Source organism: Sorex araneus, chromosome 3 (assembly GCF_027595985.1).
Source record: "Sorex araneus isolate mSorAra2 chromosome 3, mSorAra2.pri, whole genome shotgun sequence".
NCBI lineage: Eukaryota > Metazoa > Chordata > Mammalia > Eulipotyphla > Soricidae > Sorex > Sorex araneus.
Genome location: NC_073304.1, coordinates 8,833,622 through 8,849,183, shown reverse-complemented (window position 1 = coordinate 8,849,183; position 15,562 = coordinate 8,833,622). Strand labels below are relative to the sequence as shown.

The following is a 15,562-nucleotide window of genomic DNA, read 5'->3' as shown; positions in this document are numbered from 1 at the left end:
CCATATGGGATGCTGGGAATCGAACCCGGGTTGGCCGCGTGCAAGGCAAACGCCCTACCCGCTGTGCTATTGCTCCAGCCCCCAAGAAGCGTCTTTTCTTTTTAGCCATTCCGGCGGGTAGTGGCTTGTGCCTCTTTTCTGTCGTGCGGGCTGCAGGGGTGGAGAGGGAAGGGCTTTGTGCCAGGGTGGAAGCCGAAGGGGTACAAGCTCGTTCTGCTGGAAACCCCAGCTCTCCCGGGACTGGGGGAGACCCAGGGCAGAACCCGCTTCTCTCCACGATGCCCGGCGGTCCCCGAGTCTGTCCTGTCTCTCTTCTGTCCCGCTGGGCCCGATCCCTGAAGTGTCCCTCGTCCCTAGAGGTCCCGGTGGTGAGCTCTTGGCACCCGTGGGGAGCGCTGGAGGCACCACAGAGCTGGTGGTGACACACTACGCCGCAGACCTCTGACCTGGGACCCTGATTGGTGGGGACTCAGTCCCCAGGCGACCTCATCAGGAACACAGGAAGAAGAGTTGGGGTGCTCTGGGGGTCGGAGGCTGCGGTTGCCTGCCGGGGCCAGATTTGGGGACACGGGGGGGCAGCAGTGGAAAAAGGCGTTTCTCTCCCACCCTTTTTGGTGGGCCACGCAGGTGCAGGGGGCGGGGGAGTGGGCTGGGCCTGCAGGCCACTGGGGGGGACACAGAGGTCACCTGTGTCTCTAGGGACTCTGGCTGGCGGCCACAAGGGAACGGGCACAAGGCTCCGCGGGCGCTTGGCTGGCCTGGGAACCAAGACGAGGGTCTGGGGCCGGCACAGCCCAAACAGGAACAAACCCAACGGACTCACCGCACCACGCGGCTCAGGGGTGAGTGCCGCCGCTGTCTTCCGGGAAGAGGTCTCCTCCCCACACTCCGCACCCCCGCCCGTGTCCACTGCGGGTGCCCTGCTCCCCGGGGCCATGGTGGGGGCACAGGCAGAGCGGCTGGTGCCTTCCGGAGCCGAGTGACCGCATACCACACGGCTGCTCCTCCAGCTTTGGTCATGGAGCACCCCCCAGCACTGCGTGGAGCACCGAGTGCCCCGCCCCATCTCAGCGTGCTGCACCTCTGTCTCAGTGCGGCGCCCATCCGGCTCCGTGTGGAGCACCCCCGTCTGTGTGGAGCACTCCTGCTTAGTGTGGAGCACTCCCCCGTACCCCGCTCAGCATGGAGCACCCCCTGCTCCGCGTGGAGCACTCCTGCTCCGTGTGGAGCACCCCTGCTTAGTGTGGAGCATCCTCTCATCCCCTGCTCAGCATGGAGCACACCCCATCTCAGTGTGGAGCACCACCCCTTCCCTGCTCAGTGTGGAGCACACCCTGCTCCGTGGGGAGTACCCCAACCCAGCTTGGAGCACCCCACCTCAGGTGGAGCACCCCTGCTCAGCATGGAGCACTGCCCACCGCAAACTGCAGCGTGCACAGGAGCACAGAGTCATCGGGGTTTGTGCGCACCCCTGGAGGAAGCGCCCCCCTGCCCCGGGGCTTCTCCATGGAAAAGTTCTGGATCCGGCGACCCAAATCTTTCCATGTGCTGTCAGAACCCAGGTGAGACATCTGGGCAGCACCGGCTAGACGGAGGAAGCGTGTATCTTGGGGCCAGCCGAGTGGGCCGAGTGGGCCACCCGGACCCACCCCTAGCGCCCGCGCTGTGCTCAGCCCACTTGGGTCCAGCACGTCTCGAGCGTAGAGCGCATGTGGCCCCCTGCGATCGGGTGCAGGGCAGGTTGGAGGGGCAGGTGCAGGGCAAATGCTCCGTGGCGGGGCCCACCTGTCCCCCACTCCTGTTCCCCAAGTCTGCTTGCTTTTAAGCCAGTCCGTCAGTGGGCCTTGGGGGCCTGGGAGAGGAACCCAGTGTGCAAAGTGTTCTCTGCTCCTGGAGGCACGCACACACCCTCCCATCCCGGGGTAAGGGTGCTCTCATGTGTGGCCGGCGTATTTTAGAACGGCCTGAAATACACCTCGAAACCGTTTCCGCAGGGTTCCTGAATGCAGCTGCTTTGTTTCATTTTTTAGTTTTGGCTTTTTGGGTCGTACCAGCCATGCACAGGGGTCACTCCTGGCTCTGCACTCAGGAATTACTCCTGGCCGTGCTCGGGGACCCTATGGGATACTGGGAATCGAGCCCAGGTCGGCCGCGTGCAAGGCAAACGCCCTCCCCGAGGTGCTATTGCTCCATGCGGCTGCTGTAAGGCAGCTGTGCACTGCCCGCCCGCCCCTCCGGAGGAATTTGGTATTTTTGGACTCTGCCTTCCTCCCGGCTCCTTCCCATCCAAAGATAACTTTGCCCAAGAGGGCTTCAAGAGCCTGGGCAAGAACCAGAAGCCTCTTCACATTCCAGAGGAAAGGGCGCTGTGGGAAGCCGCGGTCGGGCCGACCCACGTGGAGGCCCAGGGGGCGCCGCTCTGGACCCTCTGGCCACACACCGCAGGCCCGGAATACAAACATGGTTTCAGTGGTTGCTCTCTTACCCTTTCCTTCCCTGTTGTTAAGACCCAGGGACACACACACACACACACACACACACACACACACACTCACACACTCACACACACTCATTCACACACACTCACACACACACACTCACACACAATCACACACACTCACACACACATACACACACAACTCACACTCTCACACACACTCACTCAGACACACACACAATCACACACACACTCATACACACACTCATACACACTCTCACACACACTCACTCAGACACACACACAATCACACACACACTCACACACACACGGGGCACCAGGGATCAAACTCGAGACCCCGCGGTTGCGAGACAGCTGTTTTTTGGTTTGGTTTTGCTTTCTGGCCCCTGCCCCACCCCCAGTTGGATTTTTCTAACTAAAGGTCCGAAGAGATGAGGGCACAGGGGACAGGGAAGGGGTCACTGTCATGAGCCCTGTCGCGGGCACACCAAACAAGCCATGCGTGGTCCTGGTCTAGATCCTGGTGCTGCTGAGTCTGCCAGGGAGGGCTTTGGGAGACCCGGGGGAGAGGAATATGTGCTGCGTGTCAGGGGACACCAAGTCCTTACTTGGTCACAATTCCGCTGGGTGTGACTTGGGCGGGTAAGAAAAGGCTGTTGATTTGGCGTTGGGGCCTTGGGCCGTGCTCCTGGCTTGAGGTTTGGGAGTTGCTCCGGGTGGTGTCAGGGCACCACAAGATTCTGGGCAAGCAAACCGGGGACTCGGCCCCCTTGAGTTGTTTCTCTGGCCCCAAGCAAAGGGGCTACTGGGGCTGGAGCGGTAGCACAGCGCCTTGCACTCGGCTGACCCGGGTTTGATTCCCAGCATCCCATAGGGTCCCCCAAGCACCGCAGGAGTAATTCCTGAGTGCAGAACCAGGAGTAACCCCTGTGCATTGCCAGGTGGCACCCAAAAAGCAAAAAAAAAAAAAAAAAAAAAAAAAAGCAAAAAGAAAAGAAAAAAGAAGAAAAGGGTTATTTGTTTTTCTTAGGTGGGGATTTGGTTCACACTTCACAGTGCTGAGGACAAACTCCTGGCACTGTGCTCAGGGATCCCTCCTGGTGGGACTTGGGGGATGCTATGTGGTATTGGGGATCAAACCCGGCTCAGCCCACATGCAAAGTAAGCACCGTATCCTCTAAACAATCCCTCTGGCCCTGTTTTTTTTTTAAAAAATTATTTATTTCGAATGCTTTTTCCAGCCAGAGGGAAAGCAGAGCGGGGTAAGGCCCTTGCCTTGCGAGCAGTCAACCCAGGTTCAATCCTCGGCCAGCTCTTTTCCCTGCTGTCCCATCTCTCTGGCCTGAGGAAGCATTTCAAGACAGAACCCCGGGAGCTCGCTCTTCAAGCCCGTGTCCTCGCTTGCACACGCATCTCGCTTGCTTGTCTCTGTAGCTCTTTGCTTTTTTCACTCTGGAGACGCTTCTGTTCTTTTTGGACACACGTTCCTCTCTTTCTCTCCTCTCTAAACAAGTTTCATTCTGTAAAAGCATTCTTTTTTTTTTTTCTTTTTGGGTCACACCCGGCCATGCACAGGGGTGACTCCTGGTTCTACACTCAGGAATTACTCCTGGCGGTGCTCAGGGGACCATATGGGATGCTGGGATTCGAACCCGGCTCAGCCGCGTGCAAGGCAAACGCCCTACCCGCTGTGCTATCGCTCCAGCCCCTGTAAAAGCTTTCTTGCCTCACTATAGAACAAAACCCAAAACACCTAAAAGCCAGGGCTGGGGCCGACAGTCCAGTGGGCTGATGTGCGTTGCAGGCTTGCCCTGCGTGTGGCTTCAATCCCTGACACCACTTTTGGTTCCCGGAGCCCAGGAGTGACTCCTGCGCACAGAGCCAGGAGTGAGCCCCAAGCACCGCTGGATGTGACCCCAGATTTAAAAAGCTTCTAATTCGCTAACTACGTTCATGCCACCGAGACCCCCGATTCCAGGAAACTGCAGGGGAGAAGTGATGTTTGGGCAGCAGTGAAAGGCAGGCGTGCAGATGTGAAATAAGAGTAGAAAATGACCTTCCTGCCCCAAGGGACACAGCCCTGGCAGCCAAAGACCTCCACGACCCAACTGCTGCCATGCTCAAGGCTGTTCCTCACATGCTCAGGCTGAGCCTCAAGCATCAGTGAACCTATTCCTGGACCGTGTGGCCACATTTGAGGCTGTGTGACACATCGTAAGACACACCCTACCCATTCTCTAAGAGTACCACACCACATTTGATGGGGTTCAAATAGTAGGCAACCAATCATAGAGGGAAATATCTATATCTATATATACATACATATGTTCACAGCTATATATAAGAAAGTTCACAAGGCTCAACCTTTAACAACATGTTAGTGATATCTTATAGAAGGTCTTAATGGCCCCTGCCAAAATAAAACAATCTTCACACTCTTTCCCCTGTGGATACTTTTTTGGTAGCATTTTCAGTGGTTTTTCATAACAAACAATACAACATATATTATTTCAATTCTGCTATGGAACAGGGATTGGGGTTTGGGATGGAAACATTTCAAATGTGGTGGTGGGAATGTGTAATGGTGGTGGGTTTGGTGTTTGAATATTAAGTGTAATTAAATATTGTGAACCACCTCATATAGCACAGCGGGTAGGGCGTTTGCCTCGATTCCTCCGCCCCTCTTGGAGAGCCCAGCAAGCTACCGAGAGTATCTCGCCCTCACGGCAGAGCCTGGCAAACTACCCGTGGCGTATTTGATGTGCCAAAAACAGTAACAAGTCTCACAATGGAGACGTTACTGGTGCCCGCTCGAGCAAAATGATAAGCAACAGGATGACAGTGACAGTGACCTTATTAAAAAAAAAAGAATAGAAGATGAATGAAAAATACAGCCATCACAGAACACGAAGGACTGCTCACTAGTAAAGCTCTAAGTGAGTTACAAAACTTCCTAGAAATGAAACGGAACACAGAGATCAGGCACAGGGTTAGCGGCTCTGAGGCCATCTTGGATGGGAGCCTGGTGCTCATCGTCCATGGAGAAGCAGGAACTCTGCTGGCCTGTGGTCCTGTGCTGGGGCAGAAGATTTGATCCCTCGGGGTGGTTGAGGCCAGAAGGCAGAGAAGGTACCTGGTGCCGTGGCTGGGATTGAATCTGGGTCAGCCACATGCAAGGCAAACACAAAGCACAAGGCTTATGCGCTGTGCTCTAGTTCCGGCCCCTAGTAGAGGTTTTTTTTTTTTCTTTGTGGATGACCCCCACCGATGCTCAAGGGTTACTTTTGGCTCTGCATTCAGGAATCACTCCTGGTGGTGCTCAGGGGACCATATGGGATTCTGGGAATCGAATCCGGGTCGGCCGCATGCAAGGCAAACGCCCTACCCGCTGTGCTATCGCCCCAGTCCCATAGTAAAGGAGTTTTATCAAAGATAAAAAGAGCAGAAATGAGGCTGGTTCTCTGGATATGGGAAATAGGAATCACAGTTCCTGGGGTAATGTGCCTGGTGGCCCCCGCACCTCACACCCTGTGTTTGTCCTGCCCTGGAGTCCAGGCAGCCACTGACCTGCTTCTGACAACATGCTTGGAGAAATGGGGCGTTTGTTGAGCTGCGTCTAAAAAAACCAGCTTCAGGGCCAGAGCGATAGCACAGCAGGGAGGGCGTTTGCCTTGCACGCAGCCGACCCCGGTTCAATCCCCGGCATCCCATACTGTCTCCCAAGCACCGCCAGGAGTGATTCCTGAATGCAGAGCCAAAAGTAACCCTTGAGCATCACTGGGTGTGACCCAGAAAGAAAAAGAAAATTAAAAAGAGAGCTTCCCTCTAGGGCCAGCTCTCTCTCCCCCTCCCCTCCCGACCCCCTTTTTCTTTACCCCTACCTCTCTCTGTCTCTTTGCCCCCTTCTTCGGTCTCCTGCTTTCCACGAGAATCAGCTGCTGGATGGGGAGCATCTCTGGGAGAGCACCCCCGGCCCCTACCCCTCACCGCATCGCCCTAAGCGTGGAAAAAGAGCTTTCGAGAGACTGACCCTGGTTGCGGAGGCGTCCCGTGCCATCTCAAACAACAACCCAGTTTTCTGCTGCAGGAACTGAAATAACTGTTTCCAGCCGCTCCACGTGGGCCGAGAGAACCAGTGCAAAGGCCGTGTCGCAAGTGTGTCTCGGGCCACTGGTCTGCTTCTCAGCCCTGGCCCAGTTCAGACTGCGTACAGTCCCATGAAGAAGTCACACGATCTCTGTTTCCGGTGGAGGAAGCTGGACCCAGGAAGGGCTCAGAGACTTGCCCCAAGTCCCAGAAGAAGGAAAGGGCCAAGCTGCCATCCCCAGCTATGCCCTCTGGCCCTGAGGGACATGCCCAGAGAGACTCGAATCGCTGCTCATGTTTCACTGCGAGAACGGTATTACGTGCCAATGCCTGAAGTGAGCAGCTTACCCGATTAAATTGTCTTAAGAGAATCAAGATCGATGAGCCTCGCTCCTGCCAGGGCGAGGGAGCGGGTGGACTTCTCCAGTCTGGGCTCTGTAGCGCAGAGGAACAAATCTCACTTTAGAGACAACGGAAGGGGGGCCAGAGAGAGAGCACAGTGGGTAGGGCGCTTGCCTTACACATGGCCAATCTGGGTTTGATCCCCAGCTTCCCTTAGGGTCTCCTGAGCCTGCCAGAAGGGATTCCTGAGTGCAGAGCCAGAAGATCTGCCTGAGTACTGCCTGGTGTGGCCCAAAAACAAAATAATAGACACTGAGGAAGAAGGAAGGAGGGGCAGGGGCTGCAAAGTGTGTGTGTGTGTGTGAGTGTGTGAGTGTGTGTTGGGGGAGGGAGGGAGAGGCAGAGAGGGAGGGAGGGAGGGGGGAGAGAGGGACTGTATTTTGGAGACAACGGTGGCATGAAGTGCCGGATGGGGGGTACAGGTCGCATAATGAGAACGGGCTGGTCAAAGAGCTTCCAGAAGAGTCCAAGGCCCATTTCCTTGCTTGACACTCAGGTGGGATCCTGCCCACAAGGGCTGTGGTCCGAGTTCAAAGAGGACAGTTGCTCCTCATTTAAATCAGAAACGCCGGGCTGGAAATACACGGAGCCCTCACACGTGTTGCTATCCTGGGGCGCGCAGGGTTCGCCTGGGCTGGAAGAAGGCGCTCACGGGAAACTGTCCTGCTAACGCCGGGAACATAAACATGGCGACACACATGGGCACATGACAAACGTGTTAACCCAGAGCCCGTTTATTAATGAAAGCACCCAAGAGGCTGGGGCGTGAGGTGCAGGCCCCAGCATTGCCCTGTCCTAGAGCCCCCAGCCCCGTCTTAGCAGTGCCAGCGTGGCGTGGGTCCCCCTCCCCCGGCCCAGGGGGCCCGGGCAGGACTGCATCCTGGGCGTCTCGCACTGAACTCCGGGCAGGTTGGTGATACTCGTGGTGAGGCGTCCCTGGGTCCCCGCAACACCACTTTGGTGGGTGGCTTCCGGCACAACTAGAAAAATTCCAAAAAAGATGATTTTTGGTCTTTCAAGTCACATGGGGTTGGGTTTTTTTTTTTTGGCTTTTGGGGTCAAACTCAGAGACGCTTAGGGGTTACTCCTGGCCCTGCACTCAGGACTTACCCCCGGCAGTACTCAGGGGACCGTATGGGATGCCAGGGATCCAACCCGGATTGTGCAAGGCAGACGCCCTACAGCTGTACTATCGCTCCAGCCCCACAAGCCACATGGTGTCTAAAAGAAACTGACATTTTGTAGTCAGCAGTGAAGTCTGAGGAAGAAGGGTCCCCGAGGAGCCAGCGGCAGGCACAGGAGGCAGTTTCTGTTTGCGCTGTGCTGCCGAGAAGCCGTGTGTCCTAGAGGAGCCACTTACCTTCTCTGAGCCTCGCCCACGTCAGCGCAAAGTACTATTATTGTAGATGGCAGGGCTAAGAGCCTTAACACCTACTTTGCTCTGACATGAGGTACATACCAGTCCAGAAAAATGCAGCCTCCCTCCAAGAGTTAGGCTGGCCTGCAGCAGAGGGGGGCGTGAGGGCCGAGCCAGGCCAGGCAGGCAGGGCGCCTGTGAATAGCGTTCATCTCAAAAAACAGACGCTGTCTTATTAGAAGCAAAAAACTTTATTAAAAAAGCTTTTTTTTTTTTTTGCTTTTTGGGTCACACCCAGCGATGCTCAGGGGTTACTTCTGGCTTTGCACTCAGGAACCACTCCTGGTGGTGCTTGGGGGACCATATGGGATGCCGGGGATCGAACCCAGGTCGGCCGCATGCAAGGCAAACACCCTACCTGCTGTGCTATCACTCTAGCCCCTAAAAAAGCTTTTTTAAATAAAGTTTTTAATTAAAACATCGATTAAAATTTTTGTTGTTGTTGTTTGGGGCTAGAGTGATAGTGGGTCGACATTTGCCTTGCATGCAGTTGACCCAGGTTTCATCCCTGGCATGCCACATGGACCCCCAGCACTGCCAGGAGTAATTCCTGAGTGCAGAACCAGGAGTAACCCCTGAACATTGCCGGGTATTACCCCCCCCCCCAAATAAATAAAGAAAACTGAAAAAGATTTTAAAAATTATATTTAGATTTGGGCTGGAGCGATAGCACAGCGGGTAGGGTGTTTGCCTTGCACGCGGCGAACCCGGGTTCGATTCCTCTGCCCCTCCCGGAGAGCCCGGCAAGCTACCGAGAGTATCTCGCCCACACGGCAGAGCCTGGCAAGCTATTCATGGCGTATTCGATATGCCAAAAACAGTAACAACAAGTCTCACAATGGAGATGTTACTGGTGCCCGCTCGAGCAAATCGATGAGCAACGGGATGACAGTGACAGTGACAGTTTGGACCACACCCAGCAATGCTCAGGGGTTACTCCTGGATCTGTGCTCAGAATTATTCCTGGTGGTGCTCAGGGGACTATAAGGGACGCTGGTGACGGAACCTGGGCCGTCTGCGTGCAGGACAAGTGTCCTATACACTGTACTCTCTCTCCAGCTCAAAAGGGAAAAAAGACTTTAATCCTCCGCTCCTCCTTTTCTGTTTCTAAACTTCTCTGACTGTAAGTGAAGTCGGATCACTCGTCTAGGATCAGTACATTTGACAAAGCCAGGACGCTCTGAAAAAGCTACTTAGAAGATTCTAGAAATGTCATGGCCCAAGAGGAAGTCATTGTCCTGGAGTAAGTAAATAGTTAAGCAAATACTTAAATATTTTTCCACAGAGTTTCAAGAAATTTTCCAGTCCTTAAGCGGTGAGGTTCTTATGTAAGAAATAATCCCTTTTCCCTGCTTTGGCCTCCCGGGACTAACCTTAGTGCTTACTGCCACCTAGCGGTGCTGGGGTGCATGATCACTTTCCGAAGGACCTGCTCCTCAGTTCAGCTTTGCGTGTTTGTAATCTTTCACGCGTTGGCATCTTGATTTTTTGCTATTTTTAGGGGTACGTAAGAACTTATGCACGTATGTATGCATGCATATTTATACATATCCATGCATGAGGTCCATCAAAATAAACATTTCAGGAAAGCGGGTTCCCATATATTCCATTTATTGTTAATATCTATTTTGCTTTTGCTTGCATCTTGGGATCACACTTGGCAGTGCTCAGGAATGACTCCTGGTGGTTATCCAGGGAACATACAAGGTGCTGGGGATTTGAACCAGGGTCTCGGAACCGCAGCTGCATGTAGGGTAAGTGCCTTACTGCGACACTCTCTCCAGTCCTGACCACTCAGGGGACCATATGGGGTGCCGATCTAACTTGGATCAGTCACTTGCAAGGCAAGTCGCCTACCTGCTGGACTGGCTCTCTAGCCCCCTGGAATGTCCCTTCAGCCCCCATGCCCCTTGCTAACATCCTTCCAGTGCCACGTGCATTTGCCACTTCCAAAAACCAGGCTCAGAGCCACTCTATTTGGATTTCACTCCCTGCTGATGTGGTTGACACGCTGCAGGCCTGTCGTTCCCAGTCCCGTGTCTCCTCTGGCAGGGGCAGTTTCTGTTCTAACAGTTTCTGTTCATGGCCTTGACCCTTTCAGGGCTCGGCTGGAGGTTTTGCTGACAGGAGGCCCCAGTTTGGTTGGTCTCAGCTGAAATCCTGGCCGATTCAGGTTCTGGGATTGAGTGAGAGTCCACAGTACCGAAGTGGTCTCGCGTCACACAGCACAGAACGCTTGTGACTTTTGAGGTGACGGTCGGCCAGGGCAGACTGGTCCTTGCCAGGTTTTCCCCAGCAAGTCCCTCCTTCCTTCTCACCATCCCTTTGGGAACTCACTGCAGCTGGAGGGGAGGGAGTTAACCACTGTGGGAAGCAGCCACATAAATGATGAGTTTTGGGGCCAGAGCAATAGTACAGTAAGGAGGGCATTGGCTTTGCATGCGGCTGACCTAGGTTCGATCCCCGCATCCCATATGGTCCCCACACCTCCATGGAGAGCGATACAGGTGCAGAGCCAAGGGTAATCCCTCAGCATGGCCAGGTGTGGCCCCCCAAAAAAACTGAGGGGCTGGAGCGACAGCACAGCTGGTAGGGAGTTTGTCTTGCACCCAGCCGGCCTGGGCTCACACCCTGGCATCCCATATGGTCCCCTGAGCACTGCCAGGAGCAATTCCTGAGCGCAGAGCCAGGAGTAACCCCTGACCACTGCTGGGTGTGACCAAAAAAAAAAAAAATAAAAACTAACTACAGAAGATGTTAAGTTCTGCAAGTTCCACAGGCCTCTTCTCCTATTGCTTCTTCATTCCTTCACTGCAGCGGGAGCTCACAGCCATTTATTATTATTTTGCTGGGGGCATACGTAGCGTGCTCAGGGCTTCTGGTTCTGCACTGTGATCCCTCCAGCTGGCCTCAGGGGACCAATGGCCTTTTTAGGTTCCAAGGCAACATGCGCTCTTCATTTTACTGAAGAAACTGTCTCCGCGAGGGGAAGCGCTCTGTCTGTCTGTCTCTCTCTGTCTTCGGGCCACAGCGGGCAAAGCTGAGCTGCTCCTCCTGGCCCTGCACGCAGGAACCACACCCGGCAGTGTCCGAGGGCCCTAAGGGATGCTGAGCACTGAGCCAGGGGCCCACCGCGAGCCGGGCCAGCCCCCTCCCCGCTGCCCTGCCACTCTGGCCCCCATTCTCCCGAAACTCTCTTTGCGATCAAGACCCCCGCCCTGGAAGGCCGGGGTGGGGCCGCGGGCTGACTTTCCCTGAAGAGCGGCGCTCCATGTGGGGGGCTGGGTCCCGGGCGGGCTCTGGGCAACGCGGCGACTCCGGGCAGAGCAAAACCCGGACCGTGCAGATGCCGGGGGCGCCTCTCAGCACCGGCCCTAGACGTCCCGGGCAGCCCCTGTGCGTGAGGACCGCGGCGTGGCCGACGTGAGGGGTCCGACCCCGGGGGCCGAGTCCCGATGGAGCCCACCCGACGCCGTGTCCTCAGAATTCGCGTCATCTGCTGAAGACGCCTCACCCGGGCCGGCGGGGCTGAGGGACCCCCGGGAGCCCCGCTCTGCAGGCACCTCCGTGCCGACCCCTGAACTCGGCCCCTTCCCGTTCTGGAACCTTCTCCGGGGCGGCCGCTCCCGCTCCCCGAGGGTTCCCGGCCCCGTGTCGCGGGGCCTCAGCGCGACGGCGGGAGCGACGCGGCCAGTGCCGGCGGCGGTGGCGCAGCCCTGACGTCGCGAGGCCGGGAGGGGGCGGGGCCGCGGGCGCGACTTCCGGCCCGGCCCGGAAGTCCCGACCGCGGCGGCATCCGGGACGGCGGGCGGGCGGGCCGACCCGGACAGGAAGGTGAGATCTGGGGCCTCTCGGGCTCCGCAGGCTCGGCCGGCGCCCGCCGCCCGGCACGGGGGCTCGGGCGCTGCAGGGCGGAGGGTCGGCCCGGGCGCCCGGGGAGCCGCCGGGCCCGCTCGCCCCGACGTGGCCCCCCCTCCTCCCCCCCCTCCGCCGCCTGTCGCCGCGCTTGGGCGCCACCGACCCGCGCTCCCCGCGCTCCTCCCGGCGCCTCGGGCAGGGCGGCGCGCTGTGCCATGCCCAAGCCGCCCGAGTACTCAGAGCTGAGCGACCCTTTAACGCTTCCCGTGGCGGCAGGAAGATTTCCAGGACCCCTGTAAGTGTGGAAGAGTCGCCGCCGTCTAGTCCCGGGGGTCCCCCCACCCACCCCCCGACGCCGCTCGGACGCGCGCAGTCGGGACGTGAACGGCCGAGTCGGTTTCAGCCCCGAGCCCCGGGGGACGCGGCGCGGCGCGGGGCCGGGCGGCCCGTGCGGGTGACATCGGGTCTCCCGGCGGCGGCGGCGGCGGTGGCGATGGCAGCGGGCTGGGAGAGGCTCACGAGATGCAGACGACGGCCCGAAACTTCGCCTCCTCCCGCACGACCTCCCCGGCCACCTGTTCACTGTCTCCCGTCTCTGAGCGAGCGTCGGCTTTGGTGGTGCCAAGGACGGGCGCCTGGGTTGGCAGGGGAGTGGGGTGGGTGGGTGGGGGGCGCATTTCAGAGCCGCTGGGCGAGAAAGCGGGTGCAGGGGCAAGTTGCCATGACAGCGGGCCCGGCCCCTAACCCCGCGCTTTCCCCCCACCCGTCTTTCCACCCGAAGGCACAGAGCATGGAGAATGATGAACTTCCGTCAGCGGATGGGCTGGATCGGCGTGGGGCTGTACCTGCTGGCGAGCGCCGCGGCGTTCTACTACGTGTTTGAGATCAATGAGACTTACAACAGGCTGGCCCTGGAGCACACCCAGCAGCACCCGGCCGAGCCCCGCGACGGGGCCACGTGGACGCACTCCTTGAAAGCGCGGCTCCTCTCCCTGCCCTTCTGGGTGTGGACCGTTATCTTCCTCATTCCTTACTTGCAGATGTTTTTGTTCCTTTATTCTTGCACCAGAGCCGACCCGAAGACGGTGGGCTACTGCATCATCCCCATTTGCCTGGCGGTCGTGTGCAATCGCCACCAGGCATTTGTCAAGGCTTCCAATCAGATCAGCAGACTACAACTGATTGACACGTAGAGAGGCGTGTTTTGTTTTTTTTTTCTCTTTTTTCCCCCCCTTCCCGATGGCTCAATAGCCTGGTCATAAGACTGCAGTTTCTTCAGATCTCAGGAAGTTGTGGTGGAGCGAGGCATTTTTGGAAACAAATGTGACTAGGGGGCTATCTTTAACTGAATGATTTTTTTTTTTTTTTTTTTTTTTTTTTTAGGCAAAGCGTGAGATAGAGTACTACCAAATCATGTTGATGATTTAAGATTTTGGAAGTAAAATCGTGTCTGTTATTTGCATTCTTTTAGAAACTTGAATAAGTACCTGAAGTCTTATTTTTATTCTACTGTGCAACATAGTGATTCAGAATTTTTTTTTTCCTATGGGGAAGAAATGAACATTTCCATTGTGTTGAATGTAAAAAGGTCCAAACATGGTCATAAAATTTAAATTTTATATGATTATCTGGCTTGCTTTAGAATTCTTCAAACGAAAGCACCTACGTGTCCGACTGGAGTGAAGCCAGCTGTGCTTATCTGCTTTCAGTTTACGAGAATGGTATAAAATCAGAGATAATGGCTGGCTGAAGCAGAATTCATTCTTTTTGATAATGGCATAAACTAGTTTCATAAATGCCTACTATTTAAAATGTTACTTTGAAAGCTGAGAAATCTAGCATACACAGAGGTGAAAACTAGTGACAATGTTAGCTCTGTGCCTGGGATATACCAATAACCTGGGAAAAGTCCCATCTTTTTTTCCTGACCTAAGGGCCATTTATCAGTGATTGACTAAGGGTGATCCTGTATGTTGACTTTGCTTCTATACCTCTTATCTCCGTATAGGTAACAGAAAAATGGAAATACCAGGTTTTAGGAGCTACTTTTTTTCTGGACAAGCTCCAGATAGTTTTTTTTTTTTAATTATTTATTTTTTTGCTTTTTGGGGCACACCCAGCGATGCTCAGGGGTTACTCCTGGCTTTGCACTCAGGAATTACTCCTGGTGGTGCTTGGGGGACCATATAGGATGCCGGGAGTTGAACCTGGGTTGGCCGAGTGCAGGGCAAATGCCCTACCCGCTGTGCTATAGCTCCAGCCCCCTCCAGATAGGTTTTAATAGTTCATGATTAATTCCAGGGAAGTGTGTTTGTACTGGTAGGTTTGACTGGTCATGACCTGTTGGGCCCGAGTTTTATGTGAGTGAACTCATATAATCGTCCCTATAAAGTCTAAGCTCCAAGTCCTCCTGTTTCATCCTTGAGGAGACCCGAGAGCTTACGTAGCTTGCCCAGTCACACAGCTGGAAGTAGCAGGGCCAGGGTGAGCTGAGCACTGTTCAGGAGGAGGCTGCAACACAGTTCTGGCCTGTCCTCATGAAAGATTGAAACTGGCAGGAAAAACCCGAGACAAATTCTTCGCCACTCGTCAGGACCATTGAAAATTAGCAGCTTCAACCTTATGTCTGATTTGACCAGGATGAGAGGTGGAGCATCCTTGGAGCAGGCTTGTGTGTGAAAGGTGAGCAGGTACACTCTGGTACTCAGAAGCAGCAGGATCCGCTTTCTGCACTTAATCTCGTTTCTCCCCTCTCTGCCTCCAAAGGTCTAGCTGCTGAACTGTATTTTTGGGTAGAATACCGGACTCGGCCGAATAGCAGTCGATTGGAAATACACTGCTCCTGTGGAGCTTAAATGATCTTGCCTTTTTTTTTTTTTTTTTGCTTTTTTGGGCCCACCCAATGATGCTCAGGGGTTACTTCCAGTTCTGCACTTAGTAATTACACCTGGTGGTGCTCTGGAGAGCCATATGGGATGCTGGGGATTAAACCCGGGTCAGCCGTGTGTAAGGCAAACGCCCTATCCGCTGAACTATCTCTCCAGCCCCTGATCTTGCCTCTTGACTGACAGCAGGCCAGTTGCAGGAGTTGTGATTGATTTATAGTCTTGTGTTCCTCCTTAGTCCTATGAGGCAGGTGCCTTCTAGTCCTAGTGTCACTTTACGGAGGAGCAAAAGGAAGAAACCAGAAGGCCAGAGGAATAACTCGTTCACCATCACACAGGGAGTTAAGTGGAAGAGGCAGAATTTGACCCCGGGAGTTCTCGCTTGAGTCTCTAGCTCTAGCACACCAGTGCTTCTCAGTAATTTATTTCATGATTCCAGTAATGGACTGGAGCTAT

At 55.3% G+C, this 15,562-nt stretch overlaps 1 protein-coding gene across 2 annotated transcripts; it reads left to right on the top strand.

The window, feature by feature from the left end:
• Positions 1 to 12,135: 12,135 nt before the first annotated feature.
• LYSET (lysosomal enzyme trafficking factor) lies at positions 12,136 to 13,846 on the top strand. Of its 2 annotated transcripts, none has more exons than XM_055131566.1 (2): positions 12,136 to 12,197; positions 13,003 to 13,846. In XM_055131566.1, the coding sequence occupies exon 2, from the start codon at positions 13,019 to 13,021 to the stop codon at positions 13,412 to 13,414; it is 396 nt and encodes a 131-aa protein (XP_054987541.1). In that variant the 5' UTR covers positions 12,136 to 12,197; positions 13,003 to 13,018; the 3' UTR covers positions 13,415 to 13,846. The 2 variants fall into 2 exon arrangements, with proteins under 2 accessions (XP_054987541.1, XP_054987540.1); XM_055131565.1 differs by lacking the exon at positions 12,136 to 12,197 and adding an exon at positions 12,204 to 12,516.
• Positions 13,847 to 15,562: the final 1,716 nt, after the last annotated feature.